Source organism: Mustela lutreola, chromosome 4, assembly GCF_030435805.1.
Source record: "Mustela lutreola isolate mMusLut2 chromosome 4, mMusLut2.pri, whole genome shotgun sequence".
Classification (NCBI taxonomy): domain Eukaryota; kingdom Metazoa; phylum Chordata; class Mammalia; order Carnivora; family Mustelidae; genus Mustela; species Mustela lutreola.
Window position 1 is genome coordinate 27,638,879 of NC_081293.1, and position 25,170 is coordinate 27,664,048.

At 53.4% G+C, this 25,170-nt stretch overlaps 1 protein-coding gene across 5 annotated transcripts in view; it reads right to left on the minus strand.

Annotated features, from left to right (window-relative positions):
- Nucleotides 1-1,000: 1,000 nt before the first annotated feature.
- Nucleotides 1,001-25,170, minus strand: part of PAX2 (paired box 2) — a 79,079-nt gene continuing 54,909 nt past the window's right edge. For 2 of the 5 annotated variants that reach the window (XM_059169176.1, XM_059169178.1), the window contains 5 exons: nt 21,609-21,784; nt 19,076-19,202; nt 4,082-4,183; nt 1,867-1,953; nt 1,001-1,368 (listed from right to left, as the gene is read on the minus strand). In XM_059169176.1, coding sequence (XP_059025159.1) covers nt 1,247-1,368; nt 1,867-1,953; nt 4,082-4,183; nt 19,076-19,202; nt 21,609-21,784 — 614 coding nt within the window. In that variant the 3' untranslated portion in view covers nt 1,001-1,246. Of the gene's footprint in view, nt 1,388-1,866; nt 1,954-4,081; nt 4,184-19,075; nt 19,203-21,608; nt 21,785-25,170 lie in introns of all 5 variants that reach the window. The other 3 variants (XM_059169177.1, XM_059169179.1, XM_059169180.1) reach the window with 3 other exon arrangements.

Sequence of the window (25,170 nt, forward strand, 5' to 3'; positions counted from 1 at the left end):
CAGGGCGGGCGGGCAGCGGGGACTCTACCGGGCGGGGCGGGGCGGTGGGGCGGGTTTATATACACAGGGGTTCGCCTTCACACGACACACACCGTCTTTCTACAAAGCAGCGTCCTGTTGAGTTTCTGTTTCGTTTTTCCTTTTTGCAAAGACCATCATATTAAATAAATGTAGACTTTTCACGGTTCTGTTCAGTTCCTGCCGGAGGAGGAGGCTGGAGGTCGTGGGGGGGGGGGGGGTTGGACTGGGCAGCCCCCACTTCCACCCCGCCGCAGATGCCAGCTCAGAACTGCTCCTACTACCGGCAGATCGCGAGTCTGTGTCGGGGGAGGGGACATCCAGTAGCCGCCGGGCAAGACCAGTGCCCGAGGCCTACGGAAACTGGTCCTGCGGCAGGCACTGGAGAGCCTCCGAAGGGGTGAGGAGTTGAGGAGGAGAGATGCGGGGGGTCGTGGGATGGAAAAAGGACCGGCAGGAGGGGAGAATGGGAGGTCGGCTGATGGAAAAGACGCTGAGGTGGGGCAAGGTGGGGCTGAGAGTCCGGTCACTAGTAGGAGTGCCTGGACCCTAGGGAACCAGGCAGTTCAGGTGGAGTAGGGAAGAGCCAAGCCTAGGGCTCGGTGGGTGCGCGCTGCTGGGGCCTGCGTGCCTTGGGTCCCAAAACTTCGGAAAGACCTGATGACCCCACGCCCCCATTCCATGCCACCTCCTGGGGCAGGGCACACTCGGAAGGTAGGGGCAGTCCAGCTAGCGCGAGGGTAAGGGCTCTTCCCCGAGGGTTCGGCAGGGGGCTCTTCCTCCTTCTGCAGAAAATCGTTTCGTTCTTAATTTTCTTCGCCCAGTCCCTCCAGCGAAGCCTCCCGGCGCCGGAGCGTCCGAGGCGGGCTGCTCCGGGGCTGGGCCGCGCTGCAGTCCGCGCTGATTGTGTGTCACAGAAACGTGTCCCCCGCGCGCAGAGGCGGGCCCGGCCAGGGTCGGGCGGTGTGGCTGGTCCGCCTAGCCGGAGCGAGCTGGGGGGCGCCCTCCTCTCGACGCCGCGCAGTCCAGGCAGGCGGGGAAGGGCGGCGGGCGGGGTTGGGGGCGGTGGGCCCGGGCCTGAGGGTCCCGCCCGCGGCTCCACCCGTCCTGTCCGGCCTTGGACGGGGTGGTGTGAAGGGCTGCAGGATTCCTGGGATGGGGGTGGGGCTGGGGCGGTGGCCGGGAGGCATCGCGTGGCGTCGGTGCTCCCTCCCTCCGGGGTGGGCGGTCAGACGGGGACGATGTGGAGGCCGAAGCTGTCGGCCTGAAGCTTGATGTGGTCCCCGCGGTAACTAGTGGCGGTCATAGGCAGCGGCAGCAGCGGCAGGGGCGGAGCCCCGGGGGGCGGCACTATAATAATAAGGGGAACCTGGAAGTTAACACAGGAGAAGAATGGGCTGGGTGAGAGGACAAACAGGAGAACAAAAAAGGAAAGAAAAGCAAAGACCTCCCGGGGCTGGGGTCTGGCGGACTCGGGGCAGGGACACTTCGGCTGGGTCAGGGGGCCGGTCGCCCCCGGGAGAGCTTCATTCACCGGTGGGAGAGGGACCCGATCGATCGGTGACCGCCGCCGCCCGACTGGGGGCCCTCCAGAGGGATCCAGGGTGGGTGGGGGCGGCGGAGAGCCTTCTAGCCCCGGGGGAGGGAGAGACAAGGAGGGAAAGGGCGAGAGGCACGGGCGTCCTCAAGGCATCCCGGGACCTCAGTGCGGCACTAACGAGCCCGCCCGTCCGCCCGGCACCCAAAGGTCGGGTCTTGGGGAGTCAGACCCGCGTCGGGAGGCCGCCCGGCTGAGCTGGCCCAAGGGCGGACGCGCTGAGCCGCCCGCCAGCCAGGTGGCGTACTCACTTAGTAAGGCGGGGTTGCTGAATCTCCAAGCCTCGTTGTAGGCCGTGTACTGGGGGTGGCTGTACGGGTTGCCGGAGAACTCGCTCCCTGCGGAAGGGTGGGGGAGTGGGGATCAGACAAGCCCAACGCCGGGGCGGACCCGACGTGCCCCGTCAGCGGCCTTCCCCCGGGTCCCAGGTGCAGGTGCGGCGGGCAGGGCGACCCCGCAGAAGGTGTGAGGGCAGACAGAGGCAGGGCAGTCCACAGGGTCCGCGTGGGGAGAGCCCGTGGTGGGGCGGGTGCAGAAGCACCAACACGGGCCCGGGGACTTGGGGCTCCCCCAAGGAGGCACTCTGGGCCGCCTGGGAAGGGTTTGTTCTGGTCCCTGTGCGCCTACCCCGCTGCTTTGGGGGGCGTGGACACTCTGGTTCTAGGAACCATAGCCCCACGGGATGGAAGCTGGGGAAGGTGGTGAAGGAAGGCCCTCGGGACACTTTGTCCCAGAAAGTCCTAAGAATGGCATCTCAGCAAGGTGCCAATGCAAGGGGTGGGGGCTCTGCTGGGAAACACCCCCCTTCCGCCTTTCCCTCCTGGGATTGGATACGCTGGCCACGCAGCAGGAGAAGGAGGCGGTGGGAAGCAGGTGGACTCTCCGCCGGTCCACGGGCGGTTAGCCGAGGGCCCCGTGGGCTGGGAGCCGTCGGAAGCGGCTTCCCTCCCTCCGCGGGAGAAAGGCCAGGCCTCCGGGTTTCCCCCTCGCCCTTTCTCCTGTGTGATGACCCCAGACTGTTTACAGTGATCCCTAACCGCGGGTTAAGTAGAGGAGAAGGGGCCCCTCTCCGAGAGGGAGCTGGGGTGGGGGTGGGGGATGCAGCCACTGGAAAGCCTGTTTATTGACGAGGAGGGAAAGCATGCGTGCAGCAGGATAATGAGCTTCTGAGCTCAACTGTGACCAAGAGGAACTGAGCTATCTCCTTCCCCATCGCTAATGAAACAAGTGTAATTTCCTCATCAGCACTAGATTCTGTTTAACGACTCCCCCCTTGCCACCATGAGCTCTCTGCGGCTCCCCTCATTCCCACCTCCTTGCAGACACCCCCTCCCTCACCCCCACCTCTCTAAGACCTCCAGCCTCCACCTGCTCACTGCTTGGACCTTCCCAGAAGACACTCCTTGTCCCCAACACTTCTGCCCCCACTCCAGATCTGGGCAGGGATACCCTCCCCCACACCTCCCAGCTCTCCTTAGCAAGGCCCTCTAACTCCCTTCAGCCCCTGTGGTGCAGCACCCTCTTTGCCACTGCCCATCCCCCCAAGCTCTGTTTAGCCAGGGCTGTCCCTGAATGGACATCCAGGAAGAGGGCCAGTCACCCTCTTCCATCCTCCCCGACCATAAGGGTTGTGCACGAGGGGAGGGCCGCCAGCAGAGGTGGGCTGCAGGTCCAGCGAGTCTCACCCTCTTTAAGACAAGAGTTTGTTGGTGTTTCTGCTAATAGAAGCTTCAACTCTGTGGCTTCAAGCCCAGCTCTCAATCAGGGGTGAGAGGCTGGGAAGAGCACAACCTCCAGCTGGGCTCCTCAGACCCTAAGTGTGGCTTCTGCCTCTCTGATCCACACAGTCCAGACCCAGCTCCTAAGGAGGAACGAGGGCCCCAGTACCTCTGAGGAGACGTGGTGCTCGAGCTTGTTTCTCTGAAGCCAGTATCTTTGGGTCCTGCCATAGCCTGTCCTCTCTGTTCTTCCTTAGGGACTAGCTCCCTCCTCACCCTGGGGTGGGGTCAATTCTCCACACTCTAGTTTTCCCTGTGGGTTGGTGTGGACCAGGGTGGCTTTGTCTGAGTGACTGACAATGCCCCTGGAAATGGTTCTTGGCTCCAAGTTTCCATGGAAACCAGGGCAGGCTCTTCCAAGCAGTGTCAGCTGGCTGGGGGTGGGCTGGGGCGCTGAGAGAGGAGCTGAGGCTCAGTGCTCCCCGGGCACAGGCTCGGGTGGGCGGGCCCTGTGGAGGGGCCGTAATGTACAGTGGGAGCACACAAGAGCCACTTCTGCAAACTCCCTCCCTGGGCTGCTCATGAGGGACCAACTGCAGCCTCTAGGGAGACAAAGGGACGGAACAGCACTGGTTTTGGGGGGAAGGGATGTTGGATCCCCCCACCCCCAGACTACTGAGCACGCGGCAGCTCACCCACAATTCAGTCACCCCCACCTAAACTGGGCAGCTGCAGTATTGTCACCTACCAGGCACCATTCCTGCCAGGGTGGAGGTGGGGTAGCTTCCCTGGCCAGTGGGGGGCACGTGAGGGGGGTAACCAGGCAGAGTGGTGCTCGCCATGTCACGACCTGGAAAAACACAAAGGGGAAGGGGTGAGGCCTGGAAGAGAGGGGCCTGCCTCTGCTCACACCAGGGTACTTCGTGGGGAGGAAACTCTTGGAGAGGACAGAGCTGTGTGCAGATACGTGGGGGAATGTCTGAATGAGCGGGTACAGGTGTGCCTTTGCATGGGTTTAAGCTTGTCCCCCAAATGTCCTGTGACGGGCTGTGCACCTCTGCTCTGTGTAGCGCTCTGTGTCTCTCTGCGTGCTTTACGTGCCTATGTTTAGCTTTGCATGGGTCCCTTTGTAGCCCAAACCCAGATGGGGAAGGGAGGGAGACGACCTGCTTTTATTCCTCCTCTCTGGCAAGACAGTCAGCTATGGTTTCTCCAGTAACCAAATGGACCTCTATCATCTTGCTCGCCTCTCTAGCACCCCGTCTTCTCTTCAGGCTTGGAGGATACCCCCCCCAACCCATGCTGGGGCTGATGGGTCTTCCTTGTTCTCTCTAAGTAGAGCTGCAGGTACAGGGCCTGGCAGGTGTGGCAAGCAGGCAGAAGTGGTGAGGGGGAGGGTTGTGCCACTAGGGAGCTATTTTGCTGTTAGTGTTTATGGCATTTAGACAATAGAAAACCATCCCTGAAGTGAAAATCGGGAGCTTTGAGCCAACAGTTCAAGTGGATTGGATAAAGTTCCAATAAGCAAAATGTGCCCCCCACTAGCTGCTGGACTTCTGTCCCTGGAAATTTCTACTGACTAGAGTCTGGACGGTGGAGGGCAGGACTTTCCTTAGCAGTGTCCCGGGGGGAAGGTGAGGCAAGCCAATATAAGGGAACCACCCGAGTCCAAAGACCTCTCTGGGACACAGCTACACCTGAGTGGCCTCTTTTCCTTGCCTGTCCCCTCCATCACCATGAAGGGACCACCACCTGCCTTGCAATATATGTCCCAATCTTTAATGACAATAATTTGCCCTCTTCCCTCTCCCACACTTCCATGTGCTAGAGAAAACGTGGTGCCTGGGTCCCATTTATCTTCTCCAGATCCCCCTTACCCTCTTCAGCCTATGCCACTCCCCCACTGTAGCGCCTCTGTCTGGCCATGAGAAGGCGAAGGGTGACTGCGGGAAGTCACAGAACTCTGAATATCTGGCCCAGTACACCTTCTTTTCATCAGTTGCCCTGGTCTTCATCCTCCCTATGGCTATTCCAAAACACCCCTGGCTCTCCTTGCCACTGTCTCCTTGAATCTCACCTCATCTCCTACTCTTCTGAGATGTGAGTTTCCTCATTCCTCCCTTAACACATCTGAGTGATTCATCGTCCCCTAAGTATACAGAGCTACAGCTCAGGTTTCTGTATTTCCAGCTGCCTGCTGAACATTTTCATTAGCTGTCCCACTGTTGCCTCAGACCTAAGGGGAATAAAGGCCAACTCATCTTCCCCTCCCCCCACCAATCAGGTGTGTTGAAGTCCTTCTTGAAAACCACCAAACCAAAAATCTTTGGAATCCTCTTTTGTTTAGAGAGAGAGAGAGAGAGAGAGAGAGAGCGAGCGTGCACACACTCACAAGCTGTGGGGAGTGGGGGGAGGTAAGGGGGGGGTAAGGAACATGAGAGAGAATCTTTAGCAGACTCCATGCCCAGCCCAACACAGAGCTTTGATTTCACCATCCTGAACAACCCTGAGATCATGACCTGAGCTGAAATCAAGAGTCAGACGCTTAACTAACCAGGCCACCCAGGCTCCCTGAAATCCTTCTTGATATAGCCTGTGTCCTTTCCCTCTGGATGAAGTCAGTCACCAGGTGTTCCCGATTCCCCTGAGCAATGTCTGTTCCATTGGTCCCATCTCCATTTCCTCTAGAGCCTACAGAGCTCGGCTCCTGAGAACCCACCCTTGGTCTGCCATAACCGTGCTTTTGCTGGTGTTCCCTGCATGCACATTCCTGCCCCTCCAGTCTGTCCCAGGTGTGGCTGTCTGGCTAGTCCCCATGAAACGTTGCTCTCAACATATCACTGCCCTTGTGCAAACCACTACTGATTCTCTGTAGGCCACAGCTGGAACCTCCACCCTGCCAGGCTTTCAAAGCCTCCTGGGTACTCTCCCACCTGACTTTCTTAGCGCTGATTCTCACTCCACCTGGTTCAGCTGGACTGTTTTCACAAGCATATATGCTGTGGAACATCTCTGTGCTTTTGCTGTTTGATTTTCTTCTTCTTCCTCATAGTTTCCCTCTTTTTCCACCTCCAGCCTTAAAAATGCCTACCATTCTACCCCTCAGGGAAGTTTCTTTCTTCTAAACTTCTAGAATGTCTGTGCTGCATGGTTGACCGTGTCATTATCTCCCGTAAGACATTGGACCTGTTCCGTATGGTGGCTTACTTCCTCAAACGGACCATAATCAAACTGAGGGCAGGGCCCCGTCTTCTGTTCTGTCTTGCATAGTTGAGAAATTAATAAATGATGCTCAGTAAATACCCTACTGATTGATTCTCTATTGCTCTGTTGGACTTCTAGCCAACTCCAGGTGCGTTGTACAGTTTTCTAATTGCTTCATGTGTGCTGGTCTCCTTTGAAGAGGTAAAGGCTAGGATAAAATGCAAATGCTGAAATCTGCTTTTTCTCTAAAAACAGTTTGAGCAAGGGATTATGAATCTTTACAGGATGGAGAGAGATGACAGTGACTTATTGTGACTCATTTTATCATGCAATAGAATGGTTCTCCTTGATACCTGTCCAATACAGTGAAGATCCTACATTTCCTAGAATTCAAGAACAGATGACAGAGCAGAACCATCAGACAAGAGATCACTTCAGACTCCCAGGGAAACAGAGGAAAGAATCTGCATCTGCTTTGTTGTGGGTTTTATTTCACTGACTTCTATTGTTGTTAAAAGTTTCATTCCTCCTGTCCATCTCTCACTGGTGTGGGTCTGAAGTTCCCTGAGAGATGAATAATATGGCATTTATTAGACAAGAGGGCCCAGGACAAAGGAGAGTTGAGGAAGAGTTAGAGGTTTTGCAATGAAAAAAGATATAGAAAGTCAATTCCTCTTGGTCCCTGATCTTAATGCCTACAAAACAGCCAGGAAAAGAAGGATGCTTCTTCTTCTTTTTTTCTCTTTTAAAGAATTTTATTTATTTATTTGAGAGAGAGAGAGCATGAAAGGAGAGAGGTCAGGAGGAGAAGCAGACTCCCTGTCTAGCAAGGAGCCCGATGGATACGGGACTCGATCCCGGGACTCCAGAATCACGACCTGAGCCGAAGGCAGTCACTTAACCAACTGAGCCACCCAGGCACTCGGGATGCTTCTTTCTTTAAAAACAGGAATTTAAATGTACCCAAATCCCGATTTTCAGCTGCCTGGTTCCTACAACATGACACACATGAATTCCTTGTTATCTAAGGTTTTGTCATACAATTCCCTACCTGGCTTCAGGAGAGAGGAAGAAAGGCCGGACTCCTGGAAAGGTGTCTCCAGCTCACCTGGATTTACTCTATAAACGATGGTTATTTCCACCGGCTTTTCCTCTCGCAAAACATCAGGCTAACTTGGAGCATACAGAGACTTCTGTGTGCTGGAAGTCGCCCAGAGAACTGTTCACTGACAAACACATTTCCAAATTCTAGTTAAAAAACTGAATCTGGGAAGTGCTATTCAGACATTTTTAAAATGTGAGATAAGAGGCCCATGATGAGGAAGAAGCATACTGGCTTCCTGGTGTTCTGCACACAGCTGTGCCGCTGTCTCCTGTGACATCAGTATCACCACAAAGAGGTGCCCGTCAGGACCCCTGAACCAACAGAGATACAAGCCACCGCATATAAAGCACTCTCAATGACTTCATTAGTACACAGGGGACACCTGAAGAAGAGGAAAAAATTGACCAAACTCTTGCCAGAGCCATATATTTTTCTGGAACGCCATTGTCAATAATGGAAAACACATACTGCAGGAAGTTTTCAAATTACTAAGACCATCATGCCATTTGCCCAGCAGCATTCTTTGAGCAAGCCTCTTAGTGAGAGATATGAATGGGTAATGGAATGTGTGCAAGGAGAGTCAACAGAGCCCTGCTGACGGATGGACAGAGGGGAGCAGAGGGGCTCCAAGATTGTCAGCACAACCACCCCCTCAAAACAAACAAGCAAAAGCACGGGAAGAGGAGAAAACAGTGACATAGCAAAACACATCAGTTACAAAGTATATGCCGCCCAACAGAAGACAGAAGTAGCGAGGTGCTTTGCTCATCCACCATCCCAGGAATGTGATACCAGCACCAAGAATCATAAATGAATTAAAACAACAACAATAACAACAACAACAACCGTGTGCCTGGATGGCTCAGTTCATTAAGTGAGTGCCTTCCGCTCAGGTCATGATCCTAGAGTCCTAGGGTCAAGACCCACGTTAGGCTCCCTGCTCAGCAGGGAGTCTGACCCTCCCCCCTTTCATGCTCTCTCTCTCTCTCTCTCAAATAAATAAGTAAAATCTTAAAAAAGGTGGGGGGCGCCTGGGTGGCTCAGTGGGTTAAGGCCTCTACCTTCGGCTCTGGTCATGATCCCAGGGTTCTAGGATTGAGCCCACATTGGGCTCTCTGCTCAGCAGGGAGCCTGCTTCCCCTTCTCTCTCTGCCTGCCTCTCTTCCTGCTTGCACTCTCTCTCTCTGTCAAATAAATAAATAAAATCTTAAAAAAAAACCCCAAAACCCACATATTACCAGAGGATGGGCATTTTGTGGGGGAGACTTGTTTCCTAAGGTCACAAAGTTTTAAAGATGGACAAACCTTCGAGATGATCCTACTTCCTTGTCTCCAAGAAAATGGAGGCGCAGAGTGTAATGACTTCCTCATGGCCACAGAGCTAGTAAACCAGAGAGCCCATATTCAAAGCTATGTCTGTTTAATTGCCTTTGAATGACATTGCCTTTGAATGACAACATGAAGCCAGATAATCCCCAAAAGAGCTGAAGGAAAGGAAAAGAAGTCATCCAACAAGCAAAAATCTCATATCGTCACTGTCGTCATTAAGACAAGGCAAGAAAAAAAAAAAACATAAATAAAATACTGACACCAAAAGTCTGAGACAAAACTTCACGGGGTGGAGTATTAATCTCCTTGGAGAGTCTTCTAAAAAACAAAGAGGCTCTTCAAGAAACAGCAGTAGTTGGGAATCTTAAAGTACCCAGAAGTGTGAGAAGCACTGTACTTGATGAAGATGTCTTCTCAGTTCAACTGCGGAAGTCCCCAAAGAGTCTACAGCCGATTTCTACAGCAATCACTGCATCTGAATCAGACAGTGCACTTCTGTCAGACATTCCTTAGCAAATGGGCCAGATCGAATCAACGGTTTTGGAGAATCTAAGTGCAGTTCCTCTTACAAGTACAGAGAACAGCAAAGTGAATGACTTTATTAAGAAATTGGAAAATTTCAGCCCCCAGACGATTTATGCTGTTTTGTCAGCTCTAAGATTCAAGGGCAGAGTTGCGTTTCTACTTCAGCTAGACTAAGCTAGCCCTCACTGAGCACCTACTACAACTGGGCACCATCCCAAATATTTTCTTTGTCTTCTCTCTTTTGATCCTTGTATCAACCAATGATGCTGATCTGTTTTTAATCCCCACAGTATAGATGAAAAACTGAAACCCAGAGGGGCTAAGTGTTATGTTCAAGATTCCACAGAGAGAAGAGGGCAGAATCTGGATGAAAAGAACAAGCAGTATACTTGGGAATTGATTCTGGAATGATGTCCTTGAATATTACAGACTCAGAAAATAGGTATTTGGTCCAGGCGAGTAACCTGGGGTTATGCTAGGGGAATCCTTCCTAAAACAACATCCTGTTGCTTCTTGTTGCTTGCATGTTTTGGCTTCTTCCATTTTCTACGGCAAGGATTTTAAACTGGGGTTCACTGATCCCATAGGACTCTATGGATCCGCTTCACAGAGCCCATATAAAGCCATACATCAAATGTTATAGGTACACATACATAATATCTAGACGGCTTTTTATCATATTATCAGAAGTATTCACGACTCCAAGATGGATAAACACTCTTTTTCCCAAACCAAAGGAACCTGCTTTTTGGCATAAGAAAGACACCGATTCGTCTGAACGCACTTGAATTGTACCAACAGACGAGCTCACACAAAGAACAGCAAATAAACAGGTGGAGGGGCAGAGAGGCTGATCTCAGGCGAAGAGAACGTCGGCATCCAGGAGACCCAGGAAATAACACAAAGGCAGCCGCCAGCGCGGCAGAGACGCTCTGGACCGGTGATGACTCAGACCCCAAGACTTATTAGACGTAGATTTATACAGCAGAAGTTCTATTCAGTGAGTGTGGAGATGCTTTTCCTCAGCATCGTTCTCTGAAAATGAGCACTTCTGCTCTCCACTTGACACTATGGAGGACCCTAAGGCCAGAAAACATAACTCTTGTTTTACTATCCTATTCTCAAGTTTTTGTCTGCTTCTCATAAGGTGGTGAAGATGAAGACGTTAGATCGCTCCAAGGTTGGCAGTCTGTGCCTGCTTTTGACACAAGCATTTATAATACTTCCAAGAATACAGTTATTAAATTTGTAATTACTGTCTGCGTATACTGTACGTTTACACTGACTGTTCAATGATGATCACTTTATGACCAATCCAAGTTTACATAATACACAGAAGCCACAAACTTTAAATCCGTAAAAGCTGCTTTTAAAGGAGAGGAGAAGAGTTTTCTACATGTTTCGTTTGGTTTCTTATTTCCCATGTTTCTGAATCCTCTCCAAGGTTTCTCCCGGGTTGGGGGTGAAGGGGAGCAGGATTGCCTGAGTGAGAGCCACCAGCCCCAGGCGGTGGGTTGGCCCCAGAGCGCTTCCTCTGAGCCCTGTCTGCCCTGGGTTCCAGCAGAGGGGGCTGTGCCCCCAGCTCAGGTGGCTGCTCTCCCAGCTGCTCTTTCCTCCCCCACAGCTGGACCTTTAGCCGCCCAGAGCTGGGTGGGCTCGGGAAGGTCTGCACCCTGACAGCCAACTAGCTGGGTACAACCAATTAGGCTGTTCCCGCTCCTTCTCCTTCCAGCACACTGCCCTTCTCTGGGCCATGGTCGCCTGCTGGCCTAGGGCCCCCCAAGAGGTGGCTTCCTTTAAACTCTGCCGGATGGCGGATAGAGCCATAGCCTCGGGATCCTGGGAGAAAGCTAGGCAGTGAGGGCGAGTATCACATCTGCAGAGGCCTGCGAGGGAGTCTGGCTATTTTTTTAGAGAAGGAAACTGAGGCTCAGAGAGAGGGCACGACATCCCAGCCCTCTCCTCCTTCACCCCCCAATCTGCCTTCTCTAGCAACGAGAGCAAATCGCACGCGGGCAGGTGCGGGCGCCCAGGAGGCTGGCTCTGACTCACAGATGGGCTCAGAGCACGAGAGACCCTCTTGCTGGGTGGGCAGAGGTTAAGCCTGTTTGCACAGTCTCCCGATACTCCAGGTCTCCCAGTTCCTCTCCGGCTTTATTTTGTTCCCTGAGTGCACTGAATTGTCAGCTCTAATCCTTCCGAAAGCGCAGCGTTTTTCAGGCGCTCTGTGTAAGTGAAACCCTAATCCCAAGGAGAAGGGCCACTTAAGCTGCCGGAGCATTAGGCCGCTCTGGGAGCAGCCGTCGGACTTCCTCCCTCCCTTCCTTGGCAGCCCAGCCGCCACTGCGGAGGAGTGGGGGGATTCCAGGCTGACGGGAGCAAAGCCCTCTCAGAAGTAACACTAGTGGCAGGGCTTGCCTCCCCAAGCTCAGGGTTGAAAAAGGGCTGGCTTGTTTGTCCTGTGGCTGATAGCAGGGAAATAAAGATTCTGATCCCCCTAGGGAAGCAGTGTGTGTAGGGCGGGTGGCAGGGTGGGGGTGTGTGTCTTCCAGTCCCTTGAGGGCTGGTTGATTTTCTGGGGTAAACAGGCCTTCAGGTCTTATCTGGGGGCCTTTGAGGCCACCAGGACACTTCTGAGCCCTTCGTCCCAAGCATACCTATAATATTCATTGGGACACCACCATTTAGGATTTCTGGTCATTCAGAAAAGATTGAATTGACTGATTTACTTTTACTTAGCCAAACTTTTCTTCTTAGAAAGTGCCAAATAATGGAGTAAACAAGCTCAGTGTCAGGGGACCCCCCTCCTTTTGGAGAAATATCCTCTGGGATACCCCAAGCATCTCTAAACAACCGTATAAGAGCTGAGAGGTTGGGGCGCCTGGGTGGCTCAGTGGGTTAAAGCCTCTGCCTTCGGCTCAGGTCATGATCCCAGGGTTCTAGGATCGAGCCCCGCATCAAGCCCCGCATCAAGCCCCGCATTAAGCCCCGCATGGGGCTCTCTGCTCCACAGGGAGCTTGCTTCCTCCTCTCTCTCTCTCTGTCTGCCTCTCTGCCTACTTGTGATCTCTATCAAGTAAATAAATAAATAAAATATTAAAAAAAAAAAAAAAGAGCTGAAAGATTCTCCATAACCTAGCGAATCGTGAAAACGGTACCCAGTGCTATTGGGCAACCCTTCATTAGCCTGAGTTGGCTACTATATGTGTTTGAAATAAAGATCACTGATTTCTTAAACATATTTTGATTCCTACTAAAACTGGCCCCTCTTCCTGATCTCTACATATCCGTGAGCCCTAGCTGTGGAGGACTAAGCACCGTCCTGTTGGGGTGCTCAGTCTTTGGGTCTCATGGGCAGAGGGAGGAGGTGAAGGGAGAAGTCAAGATGAAAGCTCAAGGTAATGGGCCACATCTGAGCTCAGCTTAGGCTGCTCCCCTCTGCAGCTCCGTTAGAAGCCCTGTGTGCTTCTGTCTAAGGCGCCCTGCTGGGATGGGCAGGCCGTCACCACTGGGGATGGCTAGTAGACACAGACATGGACAGACGTGGATTTAGGATGGAGTTGGGGGTGGTACAGTTTTTATTTGGCTCCAATTCCGATCTGACTCTCCCAGGCTTAGAGTGCATTAGTGCTTCTTTTCAATCTCCTTTCCCTCTAAAGGTGAACTGGATAAAGAAGGAAGGGAAAGAGCCCAGATCCAATGACTCCCTAGGCTGCAGGCCCAGGGCACCCGCATTATCTGTCAATGTCTCATTGCTATGGAAATGCCCCCGTAATTAAATCAGAGCCGAGGTCTGGGGGCTGGAGGTCCTTGGGGATGTGGCTGGAGGCCTCAGGGATGTTTGAAGGAAGCTAGCTTCATACTCTTGGGCCTTCCAAGCCTACGTGAAGGGTCCAGGGTGCATGGGTGTGTGAAGAAGCCCTCTGGCTTGGTTTGGCCTCCACAGCAAAGGGCTGGGACTTGCTAGATGTCAGAAGTTTCCCTAGCCCCCTCCTTTCAAGGTTGGAGAGGAGCTCTGATGTCAGTGCCCTAAATTCCTCTAGCTAATCAGGGGCTTTGAGCCGACAGACAAGGCTAGGAGACTCCCAGCCTCCTTTAGAAACATTTCTCAGCCTTTATTGCCCTCTCCTCCCCCGGAGGGGCTGGCCAAGGGCTAAGCTGTTTGTTTTATGGAGGGAAGTGCAGTTGCCTTGGAAGGGGGTTGTTAACTACAGGAAAGAGGCAGTTTCTGGAGGTCCTCAGGACTCCCTGAGTAGGAGGAGGAGGGTTTCCCAGGATCCACATTTCTGTCTGCTAAAAGGCCGCATCACTGACCATCCCAGATATGGGCAAGGAGTCTGAGCTTCTGAGGGCTCCCAACCCTTTCTCAGAAGCTGAGCCTGCAGGGTTCTCACAGGCCTCCAAGACCTTGGGGGGTCAGCCCTGCTTTTCAGCTTTGAACTTTGCCTTATTGACCTCCCCCCAACTTACCAACTTCCAGGAGAAGCTTCTGCTCCCTCTCCCCTCTTGGGCACCCCCCTTTGGGCAGCATCCCCACCTCCTCCTGAATCTCAGCTATGGATTCTTTCCAAGCTGTAGCCTTAAGGCATCAAGAGAAGTTTCTCCCAAACGCTTGAATAAAACCACCTACTCCCTCCACTGCCATCCACAGAGGATAGAGAAGCTAAGAAGGCTCTTTTTTTCACTGAGGAGCACTGTGTTTTCCTTGTCCCTAGCTTTCCACAGTTCAGACTTTTTTTTCCAAAGGGAAGATTCTGTGCTGACACTTGAGCCTGGGAGCTTGGATAAGCAGGGGGCAGGCTCTACTCTCAGGGCTGCGCCTGAGGCTCCTGGACCCCAAAACAATAAGCTATATATAGCTGTAGTCTTCCTTCCTGGCCTTTTTGATTTTTATTACCAGAAGACTGGCTGCTGGGGTGGGGGTGGGGGGGGATGAAGGATCCAGATCCGCGATAAACACAAAACTGATGCTTTTCTGTTATCTTTTTTGGAATATGAAACATGCTTATTTTATAGTTGCTTTTGGACTGTTCTATTCTCTCTAGTTCTTAGGGGTATTAGTTGTCCTATTTCTTGTTTCTGCTAACTCTCCCTCATGATAGCTTGCATTTACATGAGGGGTGTAATTTTTCGTAGTGAGCTCATCTTTACTGCTGGGGTTCCATGTGCCCTATGTTCGGGAATGCCTCTGTAGAGAAGGTTTGCCCTGGTTCCTGCTGGGGTTTCAGAGTAGGTTATTATCCTAGACAAATTTTTTATGTCAGGTCTTGGCTGGGGGTTCCTGCCACATACTCAGGTATAAATTTGGACCCTGAACCAGGGTCAGGAGTGGGGACTCCATTTTTCATGGAGACGATTTTTCATTCACTTGCTTCCCTGGGTCACTGGGATAATTTGTGTGTTTCCCTTTCACACACGGCATTGTCTTGCTCTGTTCCTGGCTTTACGCAGGGTGATACTCACTTCTGGCTTCCTGCTTCTTTTGGACCCAAGGTCGTGGCTCCTGTCTGCGTGTTATAACCATAGTCTCCCCCAGGTAGGGTCCAGCTCCAGGGTGATACCCTTGGGCTCTCACCTACTGCTCTGGCTTTGAGTTTCCCTCTCCTTCTGGCACCAGAGCGTGAGGTTTGGTTGTATGTTGACAATTCTTGTTGTAACATTTTTATCCAGCTGGGTTTTGGGGAGTGTAGCCCGCTTGTTTCTGGACATGGATCTCAATTCCTCCACTACCTCTCTGGGACTAAAAGAAGGATAGAAGAACTACCCTTGCTCGAAGCTTTCCCAGCGCTTGGTGGCGATGCCCACCAGAGGGGAGTGAAGCCTGCTCAGGGCAGCAGCTCCAGGGACTGACAGGTGGATTCCTGGGCTGCTAGGGTTAGCGTGGAGAGCTGCCGCACACTCCCTGTCTCGCTCTGTGTGGCCTCCAGGGTAGGGAGCCTGTGCTCCTCTTCACTGTGGACTTCTACCAGGACAAGGGACCCTCTAAATGCTCAGGCGCCTCTCCAAGGGACTTGGGGCATCCTGAAACTAGTACTCATCTTCTCCCAGATCAACACGGCTGCCTGTGCCCCTTCATTTTGCTCTATGGCTGAAGACCTGGACAGACGCAGGAAGCAAGAGGCCAAGGTGAAGTTCATGGGGATGAAGAACTCTTTTCTACCAGTGATGGGAGACTTGAAGGCACCAGCACCCAGTTGGAGCAAGAGTCCTCACTGAAGTCCTGGTCCAGAGGTCCCTGGGACTACTGAGGGGTTGATGACAGCCCCCATGGGGTCCTCTAGAAGGGTAAGAAGTTGATAGAAGAAGGTACCAACCACCACCAGCCCAACTGAGGCAGGCTGGGGCCAGAGTACCCCCAACTCACTCTTTCCTCTAGCTGGTCCCTTTTTCCTTATCACTTTGGAGAGACTCGGCTCCGTTCCAGACCAGCAGCCTAGAGCAGTGGGCTGGAGAGAAGAGATGCCGCTGAGCTCGAGCAGCCCAGCGGCGGAAGGGAAAGTGGGTGATAAATTTAAATAACCAGCTTGACTTGGCAGCTTGCTGAGTTGTGATGCAGTGAAATTAAAATCTCGGCAGAACTTGCAAACACCACCCGGAAAAATCCGTCTCTCTCCTTGGTTCCAAGATGGAAGGTGGGGAGGGGAGACTATCAGGCCAAGCCCCAGACACTGGCAGCCAGCCTTGCTTGCAATGTGATTAGCTGTGTCCTGGCCCACTGGGTCCCTCTCTCCCCTCCACACAATAGCCCAGGCTCCTCTCTCCTCTCAGTCCTGACCTTGTGGAACAGCTGTATCAAGTGGCTGGTGAAGTTTGAAATCAGCCTCTGGTGCCAGGAGGTGGCAGGAATATCAATAAGGTCGGCTCTCCAGGTTGGGCTAGGGCATTGCTGGGCCGGTTTCCCCAGGACTCATCCCTAAAGGTTTACAGCCTCAGCTGCCTGTCCCCAGGGAGGAGATGAGCTGGGTGCCCAAGACACAGGGGATGACGAGGGGGCCCGGAACACCTTAGCACACCCAAGCCAGGCTGTGGACACAGACGACCTCCCTGCTCCCTCACGGTTAGCACACACCTGCCCAGAAAGAGCCTCCCCTTTTCTTTCTTGACTAAAGTCCTTCATATTTTCCAACAAAATATGCTTTTTAAGAATTTTCAAAGGAACGTCTACAAATATTCCCAAAGCCTCTCCCATATGCCAGCTGTGCTTGAAGTTTTCACAGATGCCAAGATCTTTCTAGAAGAACCTAGCCCAAGTCCAAGTCTCTTGTGTCTGCTGTCCTTGCATCACTGCTTACTGCTACCCTTAAAGTCCTGGCCCGAAGGCCACCATGCTGGACCCACTCCCGAGGTGGCCCATCAAGTCTCTGGGCACTGCCCCGTTTCTCACCTTGACAGTACCTCCTGCAAATTCTGTTTGTCCCCATAATAAACACATCATGAATCATTCATCTTTAATAGATTATGCAAATTAGGAGGACATAAAATCAACAAAGATCAATAACTGCAGCCGTTTAATTGCCAGCAAAAACATTTTAAGAATGAGCATAATCGGCAGCCCTCTCTTTGGTAATGGCACCATTAATCCAAACATTGGATCTTGGCCTAAGTGTAGAAAAATCATTCCCTGCCCCCACCTCCTCCCATCTCCCCTCCCCCACCTCTCCACACACTTCTCTCTTTTTGGTAATTTCCAGTTTCTGAGCGAGTTTCCCGTCATTACCACTGGTGAACAGCTCCGAATGTTAATGGTTCTGCTTTTGTTACTCCTCGCTTGATTGAAATGTCGCATACAGATTGAGATGTTAGTGCTAACTTGCCACCTGGGAATGTCAAGCTGGGTCTGAAATGAACTTTTCTCACACTTGGATCCAGATGGATCAGCCGGAGATGTTCCCAGGCTGAGCTGGGACCGTTCCAGGGCCATGGGGGGGAGGCGGGCGGGGGAGGCTCAAGGTGGAGGCACTTTTCTGTACCAGCCCGAGTTCTCCTGCAGCAGGAACCCTAGCCGAAGATCCATCTCTCCACCCTGGGGAGCCCCTGCCTTCTGGACCGTGTGGTCCCAGGCACAGAGAAGCACAGCTGGGATGTGAGGGAAACGTCCTTTGGGCTCTCTTTTGTCCCCGGCCTGGGCTGGGCCACCTTCAGGAAGTGGCCACTGAAACTCTCAGCAGATCAGAAAGTTGGCCTGGCCTGCACCATCTCTCTGCCTTGGGTCAGAACACCCAGCAGGTCAGAGAGCTTCCACGTTGGCCAAGGAGCATATCGAGGGCCAGTTGGTAATAGGCTATGCCCTGACCCAGCCAAGGTTGTCACTCCCAAAAGCAACGTCCGGGTCTCTGATACTTCCAGAACTCCATCTCTGCTCACCTAGCTGAAGAGCTCAACCCTGTCTGGGCCAGAAACAGCTGTACCAGGACACGCCTTGAGGACAGCCTGGGAAGGTTAAGGACAAGGCCCTCCTAAGCCCGCAGGTGGAAGCTGGATGGCCACTCACAGCCCAGCTCAGACCTGAGCCCCGCTCAGACCTGAGCCCCACTCAGACCAGCTCCACACCAGCACCAGGGCCTTGTTTCCTGCCTTTTGCCACCGGCTATGACGCTGGCTGCCTACAGGCCCGCCGCTGGGTCCCCGGGCCGCCTCCACACGCCTCGCTCGGCAGGTAACGCCTCAGTGTCTCCCAATCCCCACCGAGACCCTTCTCAATCATTCTGTCTCCCAAGGAACAAACGGCACATTGGCTTTAGTGTCTCCAGAATAATTAGGTGAATTTTAATAACACCTCAATGTGTGTTTCTCCCACTTGGGCACTTTCCTGGCCCGGAAACCCTTCTGCAGTGCCAGGCGCCTTCCTTAGCCTGCAGCTCTGAGGCCTAGAGCTTCCTTGGCTGGGTCCTTCGCTGCACCACACCTCAGCCTGCTTCCCCTCCAGCCGCCTCTGCTGCTCCCAATCCACGGGAGCAGCGGGATTAGATGTCCTCTCCCCTGCACTTGACTGTGGGACAGGCCTGACCCTGCCTGGCCTTGAAATCAAGCCTCAGTCTCAGTGATTTCTCTGGGAAGCGGGAGTGCGACTGGAATAATTGTGCTTTTCTGTAACCACAGGAGTGGAGGCCCTGCCCTGAAGCCCCAAACCGCAGTTCCCCAGGCTGCCCAGAGGGAGAGGAAGGTGGACCCCGAGGAGCCTCGGAGGCATGGCAGTAGGGAGGCTGGACACCACCCTCCTCCCCCAAGTCTGGCCTAAATTATTTACCCTCTGCCCTCTTCTGTGCACATCCTAGCAAGAGGCCTCTAGTTCCAGGCACCTTGGGGGTGGCAAGAGAAAAGGCAAAGAGAGAGGCAAGAGGATGGGCAGAAGGAACCAGCAACAGCTCCTCCTAGCTTCGACCTTTCCAGGCGGAAGCACACAGAGACCTTGACCACAATCTCTTCTCCTCACCTCTGCACACATCTGTTTTCGGAGGCTTACGCTCTCTGCAGATATCATGACGGGGGCCCCCTTGTCCCACTGGGCCCCAGATGGCATGGGCTGAGGTGCCCTTACTGAAATCAGTGCCTCCCCCCACCTCCTGGAAGCCTCCTTACCGGTCACAACAGGGTATGTCTGCGTGCCTGACACGTTGCTGCCCAGCTCGGGGTTGGCGGATGCAGATAGACTCGACTTGACTTCATCAAGCCCGGGGGTCAGGGCTGGGAGGGAGTACTCGTTCCCCTGGGAGAAGAGAGAAAAGCGACAGCTCTCTACTGATGTGCACACACGGAGAGAGGGCTCGGTGTGCAGATGGGGGGGAGGGACAGGGAGCCTTCCCAGATGGGGCGGAAGGAGATGGTCAGGCAGAGGGAGGGGAGCAAGGGAGGGGCGGGCTCAGCAGATGATGGAGAGTTTTGTGTGGGTGGGGGAGACCCAACTGGGGGTCACTAGAGGATAGTTAGTGGTGGTGATCCCAGCCCTCTCTGAACTGCGGTAGCCTCTCCTGCCGACAAAGCCCCAAGGGCGGAGTTTAGCAGTTGGGCCCCCCCACCCCCCCGCTGAGAAGCAAGGGGTGTTCTCAGGTCCCCCTGGAGTCCTGGGGAGGAGGGGCGGGCCCTGATGGGCCCACCGAGGCAGGAGCTGGGGGAAGGGCCTAGGGGGGCTTTGGGCCTGGCACTGCTGGGCTGGCTGATCGGGTGCTGGCGCCCCCTTTTTAAAAAACAAACAAAGACAGCCCCACGGGGCCCCTCGCTCTCTGCCTGTGCACTGGGGTATGAAATTGGGGAGGGGGAGAGTCCACATGGCTAACAGAAGGGTGGGAGGGGGCCAGTCATTGCCTCTGAAAGGGTGTCCTGCCCGAAACACTCGGGTAATTGCCTTTTTATTGCCGTCACCGCTCAGCCAGACCCCGGAGCCGGGCCGACCAGGAGCTTGCACAAAGCAGGAAAAGTTGCTCTGATTAATATTACGTTAAATTAAAACTGATTTTCTGCTCTTTCGGGTCCGTTTTTTTCCCTTCCGCTTCCTGGCCCCCCCAGAGGGCCCCCTCCCCTCCCTGGCTGGCCGGGATTGCCTCGTCATTTCCAATTCCTTCTCGTATTGATCTTCCTGTAGAAATCAGTTTTGTAATTAGCTGCAAATTAGGCCTTCTACTGGGGGTGAAGCTGCCCCCTGATTTATCACCAGAGTAATTCGCTGTGATCGGAGAGAAATTAAAATGAACTCAATTAGGCTTCGGATTTGCTTTATGGGCCCTGCTCCGAGTTTCAGGGGGAAAAATGACTGTGCTGGTGTTTAATAGTCTAATGAAAGTAAATAAAGGTTATTCATTGTAATACAGCCAGGGACTCGTGGAGGGTGCACCGAGCCGCCCGCCTCGGCCGGCTCCTCCTTTGTTGGTTTATGGCTCAGGGCACCTTAAAAAGACTTTTGATTTTTGTTTTATGAAGACAAACAGCTTATGGGATAAAAGGACGGGCGGAGAGAGAGGCGAGTGGCTGGGAGCCTCTGGCGTCCTAGAGCGGAACCACGCCGCGTGGAGCCTGCAGGGCTGCGCAGGTGTGAGAGCTCGCGAGCGTGTATGTGCGCGTGCAAGCCCAGCGGACGGGGTTGTGCGGTGGCTGTGAGCCTGGCCAGGGCCTTAGGTGTGGGAGGAATGGGAGTGTGTGCACTGGGGCCCCTCTGGATGTGTGGGTAGAGGCAGGTGCTGGGGGTGTGCCAAGCTGTGGTCTGGGAGAGAGTCCCCCTTCTGGCAGATGGGATGGGGGTGTGTGTCCTAGCAGGAGTGTGAGCTGTGAGTGGGGGGAGGGAGCAGGTGCCTGGTGGTGGTGTGTAAACACGTGCACAAGTGTAAATGTAAGGAGTTAGGAGATGTGTCTATGTTGTGTATTGTGCGGGTATGTTGTGGGCTGTGTGGTGCGCAGGGTTGTGCTGCGTCTGGACGAATTATCGGGGCGGAGGGGTAGGCCATCAGCTGACCTCGGGTCACACTGGACAGCTGGACTTGGGAATAGGAAGCAGGCCCCGAGGGCGAGAAGAGCACCCTGGTCTCACACAAACTTTCTGTAAGACCTTTGAGGCATTTAGGCAAGGGACATGGCAAGAGGACAAAGACGTGTCCTGGGTCTTCTATGCCACATGCGTGGAACGGCAGGGCCAGAAGCGACCTATTAGACCTTACCCAAGTCCTCCATTCTACAGATGGGGAAACTGAGGCTCTGAAAGGGAACAAGACTTACTCAAGACCTATCACCCAGAACTCATCATTTCTAACTGCCATATACCATAATGGTTTTTCTGAACACTACCATAGCATCTCGGTGTGAGTGTGTCTACTTGGCATGCACATGGTGTACCTGTATGTCACATGGGTGATGCTGGGTACACACGTTTTTCAGAGGCCTTGTCCTGCCCTGTCCCTGTCCACGTCTGCAGCAGAAAGCTCCTTCCTGGGGTGCCTGGGTGTCTCATTCATTAAGCGGCTGCCTTCAGTTCAAGTCACAATCCCGGGGTCCTGGGATGGAGCCCCATATTGGGCTCCCTGCTCAATAGGGAACCTGTTTCTCTCTACTTGTGCTCTCTCTTACTGTCAAATAAATAAATAAAATATTTAAAAAGAAAAAAAAAAAAAAAAAGCTCCTTCCTCACCTGTTCTGATTTGATGTGCTCTGATGCCTGGAAGACGTCAGGGTAGGAAGGACGCTCAAAGACCCGATCCAAAGCTTCCAGCTGCTGCTGGGTGAAGGTGTCCGCTCGCAAGTGCTTCCGCAAACTGTCCACGCCACTCTGGGAGTCTCCATTGGGGACCGAGCCCTCGGACACATCTGGAGGACACACGGACACTGGTGGCATCAGCGCAGGCTGGCACAGGCATAGTAGGTCAAGGGGACTTTGTAGCCCTGCTGGGACCCCCCACCCCCAGCTTCTAGGTAGAGCAGCTGACCCAGGGCTGACCATGCCTCCAAAATCTGGCTGGGGAAGCCAGAGCCTCTGAAGGACCTGGGAAAAGAAAGGCAAGTTGTCCCAGTGTGGGCAGCCGGGGGTGTGGGAAGGACTGGGCAGAGCTATAGCCAGGGGGTCTCCTGAGGGAATGTCTCCGAGAACCCCTTCTGTCCCCAGGCCTGGGTCAGCCTGGGGGAGGAGCTGGGTGTCTCAGACCAGCATTACCGAGCCTGTGGAGAATTGAACTCGGCTCTGAGATGAATTTCAGTTCCACTGACTCCAAGGGTGGAAAATCATCAAATCTCCGAGGCTGAGTGTAGCACGGAGACTGGGTGAAGTAATTAACTTCACCACCGAGGGAGGAGGGACTCTGAAAGTCAAGCTGAGGGATTCTGCTCTCGTGGGGCCAGGACAGAGACCAGAGCAGGAGGACAGCAGGTGATACATGAGGAGTGAGACCCCGCCTTGGGCAGAGACTAAAGACAGTGTCTTTGTGCCCAGAGTGTGCTCCTATGCCCAGACTGCCCTCCTCAGTCTGTCTCTGACCTGGACTCCAGCCAAGCCTCTGTCAGGGGCCAGCCCCATGGGTGCCTGGCTCCTCCTGTGGTTGTCACAGAGTGCGGAGACACACTCTGTGAAGGAAAAACCACGGAGGTGCCACACTTGTGCCTGCTCCCTGGGGCCGCAGGCCAGTTCTGTCCAGGTTCCTCTCTACCCAGACTTTCTGCTACCCTTCCCCCCAATCCCTGCACCCCTGCATGCCATCTTTTAGTTTCCAGAGCATGCAGTGAGCTAAGAGTCTCCTCACTGGCTCTCCCTGTGAACATCTATGTGGCAACACCCCAACCCGAGGCTGGGTCCTTGCCAGCCCCAGTGTGGCCACTCCTTGGCTTCCTTCAGCCCAAGACCCACAGAGGAGCCTTGGGCCTGGGGCCAGCACATGCTGGAGGCCTCAGGGTGTTCCTCTGGGACTATTATATATATCAGTTTATAGGTGATTATACGATATGATATAATCAATATTGCATTATATACAGTAACACCGTACAGTATCATTCGGGAGACCATAGAAAATATTACATATTGATTAACCTCAACCTGCAGCCATCCTCTCTTCCAGCCTCCCAGATGGAGCATGGGGTCTGCTTTCCAAATGGGACCCACTATCTTCCCTTCCCTGTACTGTATACCTCAGGAGGTTGGAAAGCAAAGAAAGTCTGTGTGTGTGTGTATGTGTGTGTGTGTGCGCGCACACGCATGTGAAAGAGAGAAAAATGAAGGGCAGGATCCAGGCTGAGGTGGAGAGACAGACACAGGGCCAGCCTCCATGGGGTTTCCATGCTCCCTGCATTCCTACGGACACAAAACTTGGTTGTTGTATTTTTTACTGTGCTAGCCTCTGGAACGATTTTGTCTTAGACACTGTATGTGTCTCTCTTATATAAGTTAGGGTGCGGCACACTTAGTTTTTCCTTGCATATGGATATTCTCTGTGTATACGCATTTGTACACGTGTAAACGTATCCAGACAGATATGTGTGGGTATTTGTGTAAGTGACAGAACAAGAGCTGTTCTCCAAGCACGCGTGCGCACGTGTGCGCACGCGTGTGTGTGTGCACACATGCATGTGTCACTGCACGAGGAGTGTGAGCTCAGGTGCCCCGTGTTTCTTCTGTGCCTGCTTTTCTTTCAAGGATGTGCCTCCTGATTCTACCCCTGTAGCTCTTTGCGTGTTCATTGTGTCTAATCGTCTCCCACTGGAATCCTCCTAACCTCTTTGGGAATCCCTGCTGTCGGGCCGAGCGAGGTGGCGGTGTCTTTGTGTGCGGTTATTGCGGTGTCGCCAAATGGGTCCCGGCAAGGAAGGTGTGCATTTGTCTGTGAGCAGGTGCTCCTGCGTTCAGTGCCCGAGTGTGTGCATACGTGTGGGAAGGCTCACAGCGTGCCCCTGCGTGGATTTGTGTCTGAGCCTGTGTGTGGCTTGACTCCACCGTGTGTGTGTGTGTGTGTGTGTGTGTGTGTGTGTGTATGGGGGCTGAACTGAAGCTTTGTCCTCAGGTCACTGGCTGGAGGAGTCTCTTTTCCTTCATTTATTCAGGGGCCCTTCAGATCTTGACAAATCTGTCACTCTAAATTTGCGAGAGATTATGGTGCTCTCTCCCCAGCCCGCAGAGAGGTGATATATGATATCTGCTGCCCCTATTGATTGCCTGATCTGGTGGCAGAGGCCGGCGAAATGAACTTGAAATGAACATCATGCCTCAACTCATTGTGCGTATAATACACTACTTAATCCCACATTTTTCAGCCGCTATGGAATTCAATTGATCAATCATGTTCCACTGATAGTACTGTTTTAGGGGTTATTGCTGCTCCCTCCACTCACTGACCTTTTTATTTATTTATTTTTTTGTATACTCAGGCCCTGGTGATAAGACAGGTTACAGAGGCAGCAGTGGAAGAGGGAGGGAGGAAGGAAAGGTGAAGGGAAGCCTGCTACTGGAAGGGGAGGCAGCAGGAGGTGGGCACAGGGAAGGAGAGGAGGAGGAAGGGCGCAGGGGTGAGGGAGAGAAAGAAGGTGCTGGAGGATCAGGAAAGCAAGGTGGTGTGATGAGAGCCTGCAGAGAACCCCAAGAGAGGCTACAGGAGGCTTGAGGAAACTCCCAGAGGAAGAAGAAGGCAATGAGGAGGCAGGAAAGGCAGCGGTAATGATGAATGATGAAGGAGCACAAAGAAACTTCTGGAGGGAGTGGGGGGTGGGGGTGCAGAGACAGGGCATGGGCAGTAGAGCCATGGAGGGTGGGGACAGGAAGCTCTCGCAGGCTCTCTTCAGAGGAGCGGTGGCACCCTTCCTTCAGCTGGAGAAGGACGGAAAGGATGAAGGCAAGGGGAGAGTGTGGGAAGGGAGTGAGGAGAGGTGGTGGGGAAAAGCCTGGGATCAGAGGTTCAAGAAGCAGAAGTCCAGGAAAGGAGGAAAGGCAGAGGCAGAGAACAGGCAGAGGAAGAAGGGAAGACGCTCCTTGCCCCGGAAGCCCGGGGAAGTGCTGGCTGGGGAGAAGTCACTTGAACGGGGAACCTGGGGGTCCAGCTGTAGAAGGGCCTGAATGGGGCTGGGGGAGGGTAGGCTGAAGAAGGGAAAAAACAGAAGAGAAGAGAGAAAGAAGAGCAGACACAAAAAGAGAACATAGAAGAACAGACTAGAAAAGGAAGAGAAGACGAAGTGGTGCTCAGCGCTGCCCATGGGCAGAGACCTCCTGAAGATGATGG